The sequence below is a fragment of the Furipterus horrens genome, unplaced genomic scaffold (genome assembly GCF_987537825.1).
Source record: "Furipterus horrens unplaced genomic scaffold, mFurHor1.1.pri manual_scaffold_12, whole genome shotgun sequence".
NCBI classification, from domain to species: Eukaryota; Metazoa; Chordata; class Mammalia; order Chiroptera; family Furipteridae; genus Furipterus; species Furipterus horrens.
The window spans coordinates 76,893,843-76,912,030 of record NW_028327182.1 but is presented as its reverse complement, the minus strand read 5'-3'; the positions used below and the strand labels follow the sequence as shown (position 1 = coordinate 76,912,030).

The window sequence follows — 18,188 nt, the reverse complement described above, 5'->3', positions numbered from 1 at the left end:
ACCAAGTGGTCCAAAAGTAACAACACAATATTAAGACAAACTGGCAAGTGCCTTGTAAGAAGGACAACATCACTTCGTGAAATATTTCAGAGTAAAAGTACACACATACACACACACACACACACACACTCACACACACACAACATTATGAAGGTGGTATGACAGAAGCTTGAGCATTGGATACCCTGAACAGAGCACTTTCCCCCCCTGTATATTTTTAAGCCATAGAATGGAGAGATTAGATTCATATTCTTAAATTGAGATCTTAGAAACTGAGGGATGTTTTATATTATTTTGGAAGTAGCCTAGCACAGTGGTCAAGGGGCAGGGCTTCTGAAACCCAATTGCTTGGGTTTAAATCCTGGCTCTATCACTTACCAGCCATGTGCCTTTTGGCAGGTTAAATAGCTATATCTCAGTTTCTTCATCTGTAAAGTAGGAATAATAATAGTCCTGACCTCAAAGGGCTGTTGTAAAGATTTAATGAGAAAATCTGTATAAAATGCTCAGAATAGAGACTCACATAATAGGCATAATAAATGTGTTTCTGTTTAGTAATTTATTAATAACAGAAACCATGAGTTCCTAATGTTATGCTTTATCTAAGTATCCGATGCCCTCTTATAATACAAAAAGCCTTTGCTTAAAAATCAAACAGAATAAAACTTGATAATGGTCAAGAGCAGTGTTATGCTCATAAATGTTTAACAACTACTCCTGGGGAAGGGTAAAATCCTTATTTTAAAGTGCAAATATTTCAAATTACCACATGACGACAATGAACTTGGAGACTGGAAGAGATGTGCATGATCGGTGCTGGGAACTGGTGGTAGCTGGCCTCCAGCACACTGTTTTTGAAATTGCATACTAAAACTTCAGGGGAATATTTGAAGATGTTAAATTTTCTTCATGCAAATACTGTGAGCTTTATTTCACTTTTAGCTGTTATGTGTGTGCACGTATGCCTGTCTCTCGGTGTGTGCACACTTCAGGCTAAGAAATCAAGTGTCTGATTTGTAGGCTTCTCTCTCTAAATAAATAAAACGAACAAAATTACACTAGATAAAAACAAAAAGGTAAGCTTGATTATCCATCTGATAATTTTCATTTCTATGAGAAAATATTTTAAAATGATCATTTGAATTTTTAAAAATGATCCTAGGTGTGCACTTCTCAGTCACAATGCGTTTGTGACAAGGGCTGGAGCGGCGCCAATTGCGATGTGCAGGCCAGAGAAGCTTACAGCGAAACAGCAGGCAAGTTTCTACGCCTTTACACATTCAGTTAATAAAATTCTCAAATAGCTTATCTTGACAAAGACCAAGTTACATTTTGGCCACTTAGGAAGAAACCAGTATTTGTAATTAAAAGGTAGATAAGCTTCTTTCAAGAATGGAAATCAAATATGCCTTCTTAATCTTGCTCTTTTTTTTCTCATATTAACTTTCAAATATGATTGAAGCTGAGAGGATCTTTTAAATTTTCTGTTTACTGATATCCTTGATTTTCCTCTTTTAAGACTATTTTTCAACATTTCCCCCTTCATAACTGATCCTGTGATCTTAGCTATATACAATTACTGTGTTGATTATGTGTTCATTATAGAAGAAATAAAGGAAATTGAAGATGTTTTACTCTGAAGAAGTTCATGATTTAAACAAGAAAAATCCACAAATTGCTGTTAAAGAGATCCCAGAGGCATGCTAAGACAATGTTGTATTTGTTCACCATGTTATTCATTCACTGATTTGGCAAATATTATTGAATTCCTAATATAGTCTTGGTGCTGGTCATATGACACGAGGGATATACAGGAAGCTAAACAAAGTCCCTCTTCTCATGGAGCTTAAAGAATATGTTTAGGGCACCCCATCCAGAGCTAACTAGTTGCAGAATAAGAATTAGGAATCAAGTCTCCCAATTTTTATGCCAGTGCCATTTGAGTAGTGCTGCAATGGCTTGATACATAAAAACAGATTCCTCATGTCAAAAAGTCAACAATCTAATAAAGAAGAATAAGATATGCACAAATGTAGTGAGATTCTGTTATAATGCAACCTGCATCAATGCAAATTCATTGGATAACTTTGCAATTATACTATACCACATTATACTTGTCTATCACTGAAATTTTTGGGCCCCACTTACATTGTTATAAAGTGAGTTTTTTCTGTAGCTGCTGTATAATATAGAATATGCTGCAACTTTCTGTACCTTAGTTTTCATTCTTTTAGAATAAAAGAGTTAGTAGAGATAGTCCACATTATTATGATTCTATTATGTTTTTGTGTTACTTGGATGACGACAAAAATTAAGAACACTGTAATTAGTTTGATGCAACTTGAAAATAAAAGTAGACAACTTAATTTTTTTCTCTGATTTTTAGTGTTTTTGTTTTATTTTTAGGTTTAATCACGAAAAGAGCTTTTTGGAAATCTGAAAAGAACCGGTGGCTTCTTGGTTTCTACATTGCTTTACCTGTTCTCATCATAGCAACAATAATAGCTATTTCACGGTATCATTTGAAAAAGTGGTTCACCAAGGAAGAGGAATCCCTAAGTAGCAAGTAAATTTGTGTTCTGAAGTTAAACTTTGGTAGCATTTGAATCTAGTCATATGTAAGGCATTATCATGAGCAACAATAATATATTTTATAAGAATTTTGCGTATTAGATCAGTATATCATTTAATTGTGTGTGATAATTTTGAATAGTCTCATTTAGAGATATAAGAATTTGGAAGCATAATTTTAAGTAACTATCCAAAGTCATTGCATTGGTAATTGTGAGAGGAAGAACTCTAATGTGTCCACATCTATTTCTTTCAAATAACCCTAGTGGTTCTCAGTGATCTGTGTCACCTTATAGGAGAAATGCAGATTTTTGGGCCTCATCACATGTGAAATATTTCAATTTTCATTGTTACCTCATGTGAAAAATACTTTTAAAAAGATCCTCTGGGTGAAGTCCTCAGAACGTGAGTTTATAATCTTTCTTCAACATATTTTTATTTTTTAAAAAATAATTCAAATACAAAGAGACAGATAAAGATGACATTCATTTGCCCGCCATTAGAAATAAACAAATGTTAATATTTTCCTTATTTCTCTTATGAAATGACCATCGCATCTACAGCTGAAATCCCCTTCTAGTGTTATCTTCCTACCTGCAGAGAACAGTCTGTACACTGAAAGTTGATGTATGTTAAATATTTTTACTACATATGGCTGTATTCATGTGCCATGTCTAGAATTATATATTATTTTAAATACTTATACTTTCTTATAGGCACATTTTCTTTTCTAATTCTAATTTTATTTATGTAGCTTTTCTGTTTTTTCTTTTTCATGCGCAGTTTTGGTTTTGTTGAAATCCTTGTATTTTCTTCGTGTCTGTTGTCCTTAAGTTATGCTCTTTTCCTCTTATCTGCTCTGGTTACCTTTGCTCTGTTCTAATTCTAGCTTACTTGAATCTAATGCTTTGCTTATTTTCAATTTTTCTTACTTTCTAATATATGCTTCAAAAGTTAAAACTTCCTTCTTTATCATTTTATAAGCACTCTCCAGTTTTTAAGATATAGCTGACATTTAGTTCAAAAAAATGAGAAATTTCCAGTATGATTTCTTGTTTAAATCATGACTAAATTGTGCTTTTTAGTTTCCAGTTATGTGATTTATTTTTGTTGCTGTAAACATCATTTTCTCTCAAGTATATTTTATTGATTATGTTGTTACAGTCATCCAATTTCTTTTCCCTTTGCTCCCTCTGCCCAGTAGCCCCCTTCCCTCTAGCAGTCTCACCCCACTTAGTTCATGTCCATGGGTTGTGCATGTAAGTTCTTTGTCTTCACCCTTTCCTATATCAATTATGCTTCTTAATCTCTGCACCATTTCCCCATTTCTCCCCCTCCCCTCTCCTAGCTGATAACCCTCCAAGTGATCCCCATACCTAGTATTCTGTTCCTATTCTGGTATGCTTAGTTGGAAACTAATTTTTTTGGGGGGGAGGACCCCCACTCTGTAACAGTTTCCCCCCTCTCAGACTTAAGACCCTTTATAATCTTATAAAGGACAATGGGCGAAGGTCTCATGTTCCTCTAGCTGCTTCAAGCTGGACATGGTCGTCGTCCTACCTACCCGTAAACATCATTTTCAATTTTATTACTAATTGGGAGAGACTTGTCTCTATTATTTAGACTCTTAAATGTTGGAACCAGGAAGGAAGTCAATTTTTGTAAAAAAATGTGCCCTTGAAATGTAATTATTGTGAAATGGTATGTTTTTTCCTTTGTTTTTAGAATACCCTTTTTATTCTGTGGTTTTAATCTTTATACTTAAGAGTTTCTTCTCTTCTTCTCCCTGTCTGATTCATGATTTAGTTTCTGTGAGAAGCAAACAACTTTTTCAGTATGCCATGGCTTTCCTTCTGATTGTGGAAGCTCTTGCTTTATATATTCCAAAGCAGTGACTAAATGCATAAAGTACAATTTAGTATATTTTAAGTTGTATTTTTATCAATAATTTTATCTTAAATTCTATTCTCACTGTTTTAGATTGTTATAATGACCTGCTATTTTAAAGTTAGATTTACCAAGTACATCTTTTTTTCATCCCGTATTCTCAGTTTTTCTATGTTTTTAGTTGGTATCTTATAAACAGCTTTTATATATAATGTAATAGTTGAGTTCATTATACTTAATATATGGTGGTATATATTTAGACAGAAATTTACCATCTTATTTTTTTGTTTACCATCTTTCCTATTTTTTTCTTTTCCCATAATCCATTTTCTTGTTTATGTTTTTTTCTGTTTATTTTTCTTCTACTATTTTGCACATTTTTAAATTTTTTTATTTTAATGATTTCCTTTGAATTTTAGTATTTATATTTAATGTTATATAATGTCTAGATTTAACATTATATATAGCCTTCTTCCTAACAACATAAGCATCTTAGTCCCTTAACACTAAACTCTCTTCTTCAATCTATTTGTCATTTAGTTTTCAGTTTCCCTCATATAAATTATTGTTATTTTGTTGTTAGCATTATTATATTTAGTCAATACTTACTAGAATTTCCTATTATATTTCCCAGATTTTTGCTTACTATTTTTTCTTTTAAACTTTTTATTTGGAAATTATTTAAGAAATGTAAATAGGTGCAAAAATTAGCACACTTGTACTCTTCACTTAGATTTTCCCAATGATAATATCTTACATTAATATAGTGAATTTCACAGCCAGGGAATTGGAATGATACATTATTATTAAACTACAGATCTTAGTCATGTTTTTCTGTGTTTAAATGCACTCATTTTTGAGTATGTATGTGTGTAGTATTATGGAATTTTATCACATGGTTTTGTGTAGCAATACCACAATCATCACCACTCTTTGAAATCCTATTTTTTTCATTCGAGGTTTAGTTTTCTTCCTGAGGAAGTACATATTTCAGGAGTTATTATAGAGACTATGTATAATTGTTTGACTTCTGTGTCTGGAAATGGCTTTATTTCATTTTCACTCATGAATGACATTTTATATGAGTATAGAATTTCAGGTGAACAATCATTTCTGTCATCTCTTTTACTTATGTCACTGAATTCTAGCATTTACTCATTTTTGAGATGTCTGCTGTCAGTTTAATTAATTCATTTAAAATTTTATAGTTAAAATGTATTTTTTCTCTAAGTTAGCTTTGCAAGATTTTTTTTTGTCTGAGCTATGATCTTACTAAATTGTTAGCTGTTCTGATATGTTTGCTTTTATTTACCAAGCTCTGAACTCAGTATAATCTTTAAAAAATATTTTTAATTAAATTTATTGGGGTGAAATTGGTTAATAAAATTATATAGGTTTCAAGTGTACATTTTATAATATGTGATCTGTATATTGCATTGTGTGCCCACCACCCAAAGTCAGATCTTCTTTCATCATCATATATTTGACCCCCTTTAGCCTTTACCACCTTTACCCCCTTCCCTCTGGTAACCACCACATTATTGCCTCTCTCCATGAGTTTTTGTTCATTTGCTTTTTGGTTTGTTTGTTCATTTGTTGCTTTTAGTTTTCTATCCCACATTCCCACATATGAGTGAAATCATATGGTTCTTAACTTTTTCTCTCTGACTTATTTCATTTAGCAAGATATTCTCAAAGTCTGTCCATATAGGCTCAAATGGCAGTATTTCCTCTTTTTTTCTATGTCTGAGGAGTACTCCATTGTATATACGTACCACATCTTTAACCATTCATATATTGAAAGACACTTTGGTTGTTTCCATGTCTTGGTCATTGTGAATAATGCTGCAATGAAATAGGGGTACATATGTCTTTGTGAACAATTTTTTTCAATTTTTTTAGATCGATGCCCAGAAGAGGGATCGCTGGGTTATGTGGTAACTCTATTCTTAAAATTTTAAAGAACCTCCAACCTGCTTTCCATAGTGACTGTAGAAGTTTACATTTTTACCAGCAGTAAATGAGGGTATCTTTTTCTTCACAACCTATCTGACACTTGTTATTACTTGCCTTGTTGGTCATAGTCATTCTAACAGGTATGAGGTGGTCTCTAATTGTAGTTTTGATTTGTGTTTCCTTAATAGCTAGTGAAGTTGAGCATCTTTTCATATATCCATTGGCCAATTGTTTGTCTTCTTGGGAGAAGTGTCTCTTCAGGTCCTCTGCCCATTTTTTAAATTGGATTTTATGTTTGGTATTGAGTTGTATTTCTTTATATATTTTGGATATTAATCCTTGTCAAAGATGCTGTTTGAAAATATCTTCTTCCATTTGGTTGGTTGTATTTTAATTTTGTTGGTTTCTTTTGCTGTGAAGAAGATTTTTAGTTGATATAGTCCCATTTATTTATTTTTGCCTTTACTTATCTTGCCTTTGGGGTAAAATTTATAAAATTTTCCCTAAGGTCAAGGGCCATAAGTTTAGTACCTATGTTTTTGTCTGTGTAAATTATTGTTTAAAGTTATATATTTAGGTCTTTGATTCATTTTGAATTAATTTTTATACATGGTGACAAACTAATCTAGTTTCATTCTTTTGCATGTGGCTTTCCCATTTTCCTAGCACCATTAATTGAAGAAGCTTTCTTTCCTTCATTATATGTTTTTGGCTCCTTTGTCAAAAATTACTTTCCCATACACATGTAGGTTTATTTATGGGCTGTCAATTCTTTTTCATTGGTTTGTGTATCTGTTTTTCAGCCAATACCATGCTGCTTTGATTATCATTGCTCTGTGGTATAATGTGAAGTCAGAGTGTGATAACTCCAGCTTCCTCTTTTTTATCGGGATTGTTTGGCTATTTGGGGTCTTTTGTGGTTCCATACAAATCTGATGTTTTTTTTTTTTTAACTGTTATTGAGGTTTTGATGGGATTGCATTAAATCTGTATATTGCTTTGGGTAATATGGACATTTTAATTACATTGATTCTTCCAGTTCATGAACACGGAATATCTTTCCATTTTACTATATCTCTTTCAATCTCTTTTAATAATGCTTTTTGGTTTTTCACATCCTTGTTAAGTTTATTTCTAGGTGTTTCATTCTTTTTGTTGCAATTGTAAAAGGCACTGTTTTTCTTTTCCATTTTCATTGTTTCTTTTTTTTTCATAGAACTGCAGTGGATTTTTGTACATTGACTTAATACTTGCAACTTTATTATATTTGTTTCAGCCCTGGCTGGTTTGGCTCAGTGGATTGAGCGTCGGCCTGTGAGCTAAGTGTCGCTGGTTCGATCTTCCAGTCAGGGCACATCAGAGAAGGAAAAATCTGATTCCAAAAAACCTCCGCTGCCTTGCGGCATACCTCTTCAGGGGAAAGGCTAAGGGAGTAAACCCCGACAGAAAATCCGGAGCCGGAGTCCCTAAGGCGGTTTGACGTTGTAGTCAACACCAGCAACTCCTGCGGCGCACCTGAAGCCAAGCTGTATTGACTCCGTCTTTCCCTTGGACCCTTCAGCTGCGAAGAGAGGGGGGGTCTGCTGCATGGGCAACAGCAGACCCTCCATATCACCCTGCCCAGGCTCTGTAGCTTCAGCTTCACTGGAGAGGACACTCCAGCGTCATCGCAAGATGTCGATTCAACACGGGAGGAGACAGATACCGTGTCACTCCCAAGTCGGACTGCACAACCATTCTCGGCGGTGCAGATACTCTTAAGAAGCTACACCATCGTCTCTCGAGATGGACGGCTGCCGACGATTATATTTGTTTATTGTTTTTAATAGCTTTTTGGTGGAGTATTTAGGGTTTTCTATATAAAGAAACATATCATCTGCAAAAAGTGACCCTTTATTTCTTTATTCCCAGTTTGGATACCTTTTATATCTTTCTCTTTCTTATTGCAATATGTTGAATAAGAGTGGTTAGAGTGGACATTATTGTCTTGTTCTTGCTTTTGGAGGAAAAGTTTCTGTTTTTCACCATTAAGTATGATATTAACTAAGGGTTTGTCATATATGGTCTTTATTATGTTGAGGTGCTTTTCTTGTGTATCTATTTTATTGAGTGTTTTAATCATAAATTGATATGTCTTAGCAAATGCTTTTTCTGCATTTATTGATAAGATCATATAATTTTTATCTTTATTTTATTTATATAGTATATCACATTGATTTGCATATGTTGAACCATCCTTATGACCCTGGAATGAACCCTACTTGATCGTGATGTGTTATTTTGTTTTTTTTAAGGGAGCCTGGTCACGTGTTCACCATTACCTTTTTTATTTTTATTTAAAAATTTTATTTATTTATTTATTTTTAAATATGTTTTATTGATTATACTGTTACAGTTGTCCCAATTTCTTTTCCCCCTGCTCCCCTATACCCAGTGACCCCCCTCCCTCCAGCTGTCCTCCCCTTTTAGTCCATGTCCATTGGTTGCACATATAGTTCTCAACATCTTCCTGTCTACTCCATTCCCTTCTACTATGCTTAATTTTTGCATCATCTCCCTCCCTTTTCCTCCTTCCTCCTCTCCTCAGACCTCCCCCAGATATGTTCCCCATACCTATAAGTCTTTTTCCACTCTCGCTGCCTACTTAGTTTGCCTTTGTTTCGATTCCCTAGCTTCATGTTGTTGGTTGTTGTGATACAGTTTTCATTTTAATGTTGATAGTTTTGATCCTCTTTCTCCTAAACAAGTCCCTTTAACATTTCATATAATAGTGGTTTGGGTCTGATGAACTCCTTCAGTTTTACTTTGTCCTGGAAGCACTTTCTCTGCCCTCCTATTCTGAATGACAGCTTCACTGGATAGAGTAATCATGGTTGTAGGTCTTTGTTTTTCATTACTTTGAATATTTCTTGCCAGTCCCTTCTTGCCTGCAGGGTCTCCTTTGAGAAATCAGCTGATAGTCTAATTGGGACCACTTTGTACATAATTCTCTTCTTCTTTCTTGCTGCTTTTAGGATTCTCTCTTTATCTTTAATTTTTGACATTTTGATTATAATGTGTCTTGGTGTGGTTCTCCCTGGGTCCAGTTTTTCTGGAACTCTCTGTGCTTCCTGGACCTGTAAGTCTATTTCCTTCCCCTAGTTAAGGAAGTTCTGCTTCATTATTTTTTTCACATAATTTTTCAATTTCTAGTTCTTCTTCTTCACCTTCTGGCAATCCTATAATTCGAAGGTTTGTTCGCTTATAGCTTTCTGATAAGTTTCTGATCCTCTCCTCATATTCCTCACTTTTTGTTTCCTCTTTCTGCACTGGTTGACTATTTGTTCCTTCCCTATGTTCTGATTTGTTGATTTGATCTCTGGTTTTCCTTTCCTCACCACTTGTCTCGTATGTGTTTTTGTTCATTATAACAGGGCTAGCCTTCATTCCTTCCCCGTCGTGTTCAATATCTTTTGTTAATTCTGTAAGCTGCCTTATGACTATAGCTCTTAACTGAGCCTCAGAAAGTTTTTCTATTTGTTCATCGGTTAATTCCTTTACCTGCTTTTCATTAGCTTCATGACTGGTATTTCAATCATTATTTCTGTCATTCTGACTGTTTTCATTTATTTTCCTTCTTGGGCGGGGCTGTCACACTTCCTACGCTATGGGGTGCAGTGCCTTGAGCACTCATCACAACCCGGTGACCTTTTTCATCACACTGTGGCGCTTTGTGTAGGGGCGGGGGTCCAAGATGGATTCCTGCAGTTACTCTCTGCTGAGAGACCAGGAGTCTCTTCCTCCGTCCCCACGCCCTCTGCACCTCACAGTCTGAGGCAATTGGGGTCTGCCTTCCCCAGCATTAGAATCGTGAGCTGACGGGTCTTGACTGCCACCAGGACTGTTCCCCTGGTGTTTCTCGCAGTCCCACCGCTATCCCCGCTGCTACCATGGATGGCACAGCCCGACCTTTCTGTCCCAGTTTTGCCCATTCTACACGTCTGGATGAGCACCACTGGTTTATAACTTCATTTGTTGGACTACCATGTAGTTTTGTTTTCTGGAATTTCTGGTTATTTTTGGTTTTGAGGTAGTTGTATTACTTCTTAGCTGTGGAAGGAGACAGAGAGTGTCAGTCTAAGCCTCCATCTTGGCTGGAAGTCCCTCAAGATTTTGTGATGTGTTACTTTTTTTAATGTATTATGTATTCGATTTGCTAGTATTTTGTTTAGGAATTTTGTATTTGTATTCATTAGAGATATTGGTCTGTAGTTTTCTTTTCTTTTTTGTTAGCCTTACCAGGTGTTTGTATCAGGTTTATGTTGGTCTTATAAAGTATGTTAGAAGGTGTTGCCTTTAAATTTTTAAAAAATTTAATTTAATTTAATTTTCTAATACAGCCATTGTTTATTGGCTATATTCCCTGTGCTGTACTTTACATCACTAGGACTATTTTTTAACTACCATTTTGCACTTCTTAATCCCTTCATCTTTTTCTCCCAGTCTCCAACCTCCCTCTCCTTTGGCAACCATTAGTCTGTTCTCTATCTATGAATCTGTTTCAACTTTGTTATTTCATTAATTTTGTTCTTTGCATTGCACATACAAGTGAAATCATATGATATTTGCCTTTCTCTCTGACATACTTATTTCACTTAGCATAAAACTGTCTAGGTCCATCCATAGTGTCACAAATGGTAAGATTTCATTGTTTTTCATGGCTGAGTAATATTCCATTGCATATGCATACCACCACTTTTCAATCTACTCATTTATTAATGGGCACTTGGGTGGCTTACATATGTTGGCTATTGTAAATAAAACTGCAGTTATGTATTTCTTAAATTATGGAAAATTCTAGGTCATTATCTCATCAATGATCAACTCTTTCCTATTCTTTCTTTCTTATCCTGAAATTCCTATATATAAAGGTCTTCCCTTTTAGCCTCTATATTGGTGGTGATGGTGATGGTGATGGCTGTTCTTTTTGCTTTTCATACTTTTCTTTTGACTGTAGAATAAAGCCTTTAAACACTGTATAGTAAAATAAGTCATCTTAGAATGTGTAATTCTGTGAATTTAGCTAATACATACACATACTATGACCACAGAACAAAGTATAGAACAATTCCATCACTGTAAAAATTTCTTCTCATTCCACCTCCATCTTCTGGTACTGACAGAACTGTCATTTTTGCCTGTTTCAGAACTTTGTATAAATGGAATCATACAGTATGCAGTCTTTTGAGTCTGCCTTCTTTCCTTTAGCATAAAGCATTGGAAATTCATACACATTGTTATGTGTATAAATAGCTTGTTCTTTTAAAATATATAGTTTTAATGAGGTATAATTCATATACAGTAAATTGTGTCTATTTTACATGAAACCAATCCCACAATTAAGATTATTAGGCTGTCTGTCATGCCCAAGAGTTTCCTTGTTCCTCTTTGTAATCCCCATCCTTTGCCTTCTACCTCCTTCATTCCCAGACTCTGCTGATCAGCTTTCTGTCACTGTAGTTTAGTTTGCCTTTTCTAGAACTTTATATAAATGGAATTTTACAGTGCGTACTTTTAATTTTTGTCTGGTTTATTTCATTTGCCATAATTATTTTGCAGTCCATGTATGCCCTTGTGTGTATCAATAATTTGTTCCTTTTTATTGCCGGTAACTATTCGGTTGTATGAATATACCATAATTTATTTATTCATTTATCTGTTGGTGCATTTTTTTTCCTGGTACTTAACTGTTATAAACAAAGCCATGTTTATTTTGACAAATTACTAGAAGATGGTAGTTCTAGCTGAAAGGCTTCATCTTTTAATCGGGTTGTCTTTTTTTTTTTTTTTTTAAATGAGTCATTCAAATATTTTAAAAATAGGCTGTTTGTTTTTCTGTTATTGCATTTGAGTGTTTTTATATATTCTGGATATAGGCACTTTATCATATACCTGCATATGATTAGCAAATATGTTCTCGTACTCTGAAACTTGTCTTTTCATTCTCTCAAACAGCAAAAGTTTCAATTTTTGATGAAATCTACTGTATCAATTTATTCTTTTACAGATTATGATTTTGGTGTTGTATCTAGGAAATATTTGCCTAACCAAAATTCATGAAGATTTTCTCCTATGTTTTCTTCTAAAATTTTTATAGTTTTAGGTTTTACATGTAGGCTCATGTTCAGTTTGAACTGTTTTATACAGTTAAAGATGTGTGGATACAGTTGGCTTTTCTTTTGCATGAGAATATCCAATCGTTCTAATACCATTGCCTTTTAAGCTTCATTAAGCAGGATTAGAATAGTCACCACTACTGAGGCAATAACCCTTTGAGTAACTTTGCCCAACTCATCATGAATTATAAATTTTTTCACCTGAGGTGGTAGATACACAAACTATTCCTGTTCCTGTGTGAGCACAATGGATTTCTCCCTTTCTTCATTTCAATTTTTTTCTTCCCTCTGACTCAGGAGGTTTCCTCACTTGTGCTTCTTCTGCTTAAGACTCAAGGGGGACCCTCCACACATCTCAGGATGTCTCTGTGTGCAGCTCTTTCCCATGCTGCTATTTTGCCCTGTGAATTCTAGTTGCCTTCCTCTTCTTAGACTCCTCTTCTATTACCCCAACTCAGGGGAGCTTCTGGCTTTGCCTGGGCTCCTTGCTGTGCTACAGCCTAGAAACTCTCATCAGGCAATAAGAAGGGTCAAATATAGGTTTCATCATTTTTTTTTCCTTCTCTCAGAGATCACTGTTCTGCATTGTTATAGTCAGTGTCTCAAAACCACTGTTTTATATATTTTGTCAGGATTTTCAGTTGTTTCAGGCAGGAGGGTAAATCTAATCTGTTACTCCATCTTGGCCAGAATTGGACATATGTCTCTATGGCTTATAACTGCATATCTAACATTCTGTTTAATTTCCTCAGTTCAGACTTTTATTTCACCAACTCTTCTTCCATCTTTGTCCTATAATAATCTTATAGAATCTATTCTTGCCAAGATTTCTATGCGAGAATGTAATTCTTATATTAAAGTTTTAAAAGTAAATTGTATTATATTTCTTGGTGGGTGAATTTGCTGATTTGCTGTGACTATTGGTGCTCATGCTTTTCATGGTTTGTAATCATAGACTCGTTTTATCCTCAGTGTTTATGATTTTCCCATGAGAATTCTGCATGCCCTTGTTGAAGACACACACATGTGTGGGTTGTTTTATTTTTGCTTATTTTAAAGCAAAAATATTTAAAACAGTCTCAATGTATGGTGTTCAGGAACTTGTTGTGTGTGAACTAGGATCCTGAAAGTATACTTTTTAAAGGCTTGGGAATCCTATGTCTCCCATTGGTACACTTTTCCAATCTGTATAGCGTCATTTTCCTGCTGCATTCCAAAGGCCGTTAGTCAGAGGTGATATTAAAATGTTAGTTTTTTTCAACACTCCTCTATGTGAGGAATGGAAGGGGAAAGTATGTTGCTTGTCTACTCTGTAAGATTGTCTAGAAGTCAGTAGGGGTTTTAATTTACAAAATGTAGCATTTATCACCATGGCTGGTGTGGCTCAGCTGGTTAGAGGGTCATCCTGTCACTAAAAGGCTGCAGGTTTGATCCTCAGTCCAGGCATGTACAATTCTGGTCTGGGTCCTGATGGGAGGCAACCAGTCAGTGCTTCTCTCTTGTATTGGTGTTTTTCTCTGACAAGCAGAAAGCAAAGCCAGTATGTGCCTTTTTAATACTCTCCTCACTGTGGGATTTGACATTTGTACTCTGTGGATGAGGTGTATGGGCATATAAGAATGCCATTTATTGGCATCTTTTTTCAGTGACCTGGACATTATTTTCTTTATTGATAACTACTCTTGTAAAAGAAATAATACTGCTTATAAGATGGCCTTTTATTCTTGCAGTAGGTAAACTTTCCCAGGACTAACTTGATACATTATTTTCTATTTTTTGAATATGCAGGTCAGAAGGCAGCATTCACACATCTACCACCACCAGGTAAGTAAGTTAGAATGTATTTTAAGACACATGTTGAAAATTAAAAATGAATTAATGATTCATAATTAATTTCTAGATATTGTTTGAACTCTTCAATTGGTAAAGTAAGGCATTGAAACTAGGGTACTAATATATAAAAAATTACTTTCTAGTAAATTAGTCTTTTATTCATTTGGAAGTCTACTTTGAAGAAACAGGGAATAAAATAGCTGACTCTAATAGATATAATACATATAATTAGTAAAGAAAAAGGATATGTAGCCCTACCTCAGAAGTATTTCAGGTTTGGCTTCAACCACTAAGATAAAGTAAATATTGTAAAAATGTGAGTTACATGAATTTTTTGATTTCCTAGTGCATATAAAATTTATGTTTGTATTATGTTATAGTCTATTAAATGTGCTACAGCACTGTGTTTTAAAACACAATGTACAAATAAATAATTTATCTTCTGATTTATCATTAGGGTGCGTTTGTTTTGTTTTGGTATGCCTGTAGTAAGAGGACTTAACATGAAATCTACCCTCTTAGCAAATTTTAAGTGTACAAAATTTAAGTGTAATACATATTAGGTTAACAGTGTTATTAACTCCATTAATCTTTTTCAAGTTTGTTTATTGGGAGTCAGTTCCTTGGAGCTTCAAAACTAAGGAACAGATCTTGGGCTTTGGTGACCTCTACCTGAGGTCTAGCCCTGTGAGGCCTGTTTTGAACAGATACCTGGACCCCTACCTCTGATATTTTCTTCTCTTCTTTATCTCCATTTGGCATGAACCTTAGCTGAAACAGAAAAAAAATGTGTTTCACCTGCTGCTTTGGGTTGTTCATATCCATTAGTTCAGTAAGAGCTCAGCTTTGGAGTCAGGCATACCTTGGTTTAAGTCCTCAATTTGCCTCAATTTATTTCACTTCTTTGAGCCTCTGTTTCCTTTATCTATGCAAAATGATGATAATGCCTATCTTGCAGTGTTGTTGTAAAGATTTAAAGTGATATGTACACAAAACACCTAGCATAATAAATGACTGCTGTGTTTGGTGAAAATAAAATAAAATAAATTTAAAAAATGTACATACTTTGAAAATACTTCCTTACTAAAAATTGCAAGCCATCATCCGAGCCTTCAATGAATCATGATCTTTCTACTGGTAGAGGATCTTGCCTCAGTGTTGGCGGTTGCTGACAGATCAGAGTGGTGATTGCTGATGATTGGAATGGCTCTGGCAATTTCTTAAAATGAGACAACAATGAATTTCACTGCATCCGTTGACACTTTTTTTCACAAATAATTTTTCTGTAACACATGAGACTGTCTTATAGTATTTTACCCACCATAGAACTTTCAAAATTGGAATCAGTTCTTTCAAACCCTGCCACTGCTTTATCAATTAAGTTCATGTTATAATCTAAATTTTTTAAAATATGCTTTATTGTTTGTGCTATTGCAGTTGTCCCAATTTCTTTTCCCTTTGTTCCCCTCCATCCAGTGATCCCCCTTCCTCCAGTTGCCCCCCCCTTAGTCCATGCTCATTGGTTGTGCATATAGTTCTTCTTATAATCTAAATTTTTTGTTGTCATTTCAACAATCTTCACAACATCTTCACCAGAAGTACATTCTATCTCAAGAAACCACTTTCTTTGCTCACCCATAAGAAGCGACTTCTCAGCTGTTCAAGTTTTATTATTAGATTGCAGTAATTTAGTCACATCTTCAGGGTCTACTTCTAATTCTAGTTCTCTTACTATTTATACCACATCTGTAGTTGTTTTCTCCACTGAAGTTCTGAATCCTTCAGTCAACTTATTCCGAACTCCTGTTAATGTTGATATTTTGACCTCTTTCCATGAATCATGAATGTTTTTAATGGCAGTTAGAATGGTGAATTATTTGTAGAAGGTTTTCAATTTACTTTGCACAGATCCAATCTGTTTCTTAGATTTACCCGACATAACTTTTTCATAAGCTGGTCTCTGAAAAACATCCTCCAGAGGGATTAAAAATCAATAATATCAAGAGTTTTTCAGTAGTTGGATTAAATATATTTATATACTTAAAATATGTTTGCCAATATATTTAGACTAAAGTCTACCATTTTGTTTTTTTCTATTGACTGTACTTTTCAATATTTTCTTTTTTCTTACATTCCATTATATCAATTGTGCTGTTATTGTTTTTTCTTTCCATCTATTAATTTGGTCATTATGTTCTAATTTTATTCTTTTAGTTGTATTATTTAGTTATCAAATTATTATATTATTATTTAATTAATAAATGTAGTTAATTTTGCAATCATATATGTATGTTTATACATACTTATATTCTTCTAATAATATATGGATCTTAACCCATTTAACCCTACGAGGTCTGTCCAGAAAGTATCCAGCCATGCACTATGAAAAATAGAGACATTTATTGAAGATACAAGATATAAGAAACATCGTATGTAGAACAATGATGCCTCAGTCCCCTTAAAAGTAGGCACATTGGGATCTCACACATTTCTCCCAATTGCCATCAACTGCCTGTTGTATTTTCCTGAATCTCATCAACAGTCTGAAATCTCTTCCTTTTCAAAGATGGTTTTAGTTTTGGGAAAAACCAGAAGTCACAGCGTCCCAAATCTGGGATATAGGGATCTGAGTCACCTGGGTGATTTGATATTTTGCCAAAAAGCTCAGCACAAGACATGATGCATGAGCAGCGCATTGTCGTGATGAAGGGGCCAATCAACAGCTGCCCATAGCTGCAGCCTTCTGAATCAGCTGAATAGTTTCTGAGAGGAATGTTCAAGCTTAACACAAAATTTGATGCAGATTTGTTCCTCTACTCACTCAGTCATTTTGAATGCCATGGCAACACAGTAAACATACTCACTCAATGGTGTCTACCACACTCACTGACTAGTACAGTGAAGTTGTCATTGTTCACATATGTGCATTCCAGTCCACCCCTCTTGACTACCAGGTTACATCAATGTCACACAAACCAATCTCATTATATTAACAATGGCTGGACTTCTTCTGCACAAGCCTCGTACATGCTTTCCTTCCCTCACTCTTATATATTTTTATCATTTGGGGTTTAGTTACTCCTGAATTTTAACCTACTTCAAATCTTTTAATATTCAGTATCCCTTTTGATGAAGTATAGCTCTTAGAAATTCTGTTAGTGAGCCTGTGTATAATGAGCTGTTTATCTTATTTACTGGAATTCTCTTTATTTTATTTTCACTCTTGAATGTTAATTTATATAGTATGGACTTACAGGTTGAGAGTTATTTTGCCTCATATTTGATGATATGTCAGTGACACCTGGCATTTATTGGTGATGATGATAAGTTTTTTGTTAGCATATTAATTTATTTATTCCTTTACATGCTTAGTGCTTCAGTCAACATTTATTTGTTATGTTGAAGTTCTTTAAGTCAGAAATCTGGGTGGATTTGTCTGGGTTGTCACAAGCCTGACACGAAGGCCTAAGACTTGAATACCAGGCTGGGCTCTTAGTTCATTTGGGTTATATGCAGATTTTTGACCGCATAGGGTTGGGTACCCCCTAGCCCCCATGTTGTCCAGGGGTCAACTATACTTGATGAATGACTGAAGCATTACTTTTAGTTTTCACATGCACATGAGCAGCCAAACCAAAACCAGCCCATAAACAGAAATACAAGTACATGCATTCATTAGTGTATAAAAGAGTTAGTTCAGGTTATAAAATGGCCTAACATTCATTTTTCACAAAGGCACATTTTTCAAAGAATTAACTTGGAAACATTATTTTCATTCTCATTTAG

At 34.6% G+C, this 18,188-nt stretch overlaps 1 protein-coding gene across 1 annotated transcript in view; it reads left to right on the top strand.

Moving 5' to 3' along the window:
• Positions 1-15,078, top strand: part of ADAM32 (ADAM metallopeptidase domain 32) — a 113,836-nt gene extending 98,758 nt beyond the window's left edge. The window contains exons 18-21 of the mRNA XM_090258220.1: positions 1,163-1,244; positions 2,407-2,566; positions 14,358-14,393; positions 15,003-15,078. Of these exons, the coding sequence (XP_090114346.1) occupies positions 1,163-1,244; positions 2,407-2,566; positions 14,358-14,393; positions 15,003-15,078 (354 nt within the window). The remainder of the gene's footprint in view (positions 1-1,162; positions 1,245-2,406; positions 2,567-14,357; positions 14,394-15,002) is intronic.
• The last annotated feature ends 3,110 nt before the right edge of the window (positions 15,079-18,188 follow it).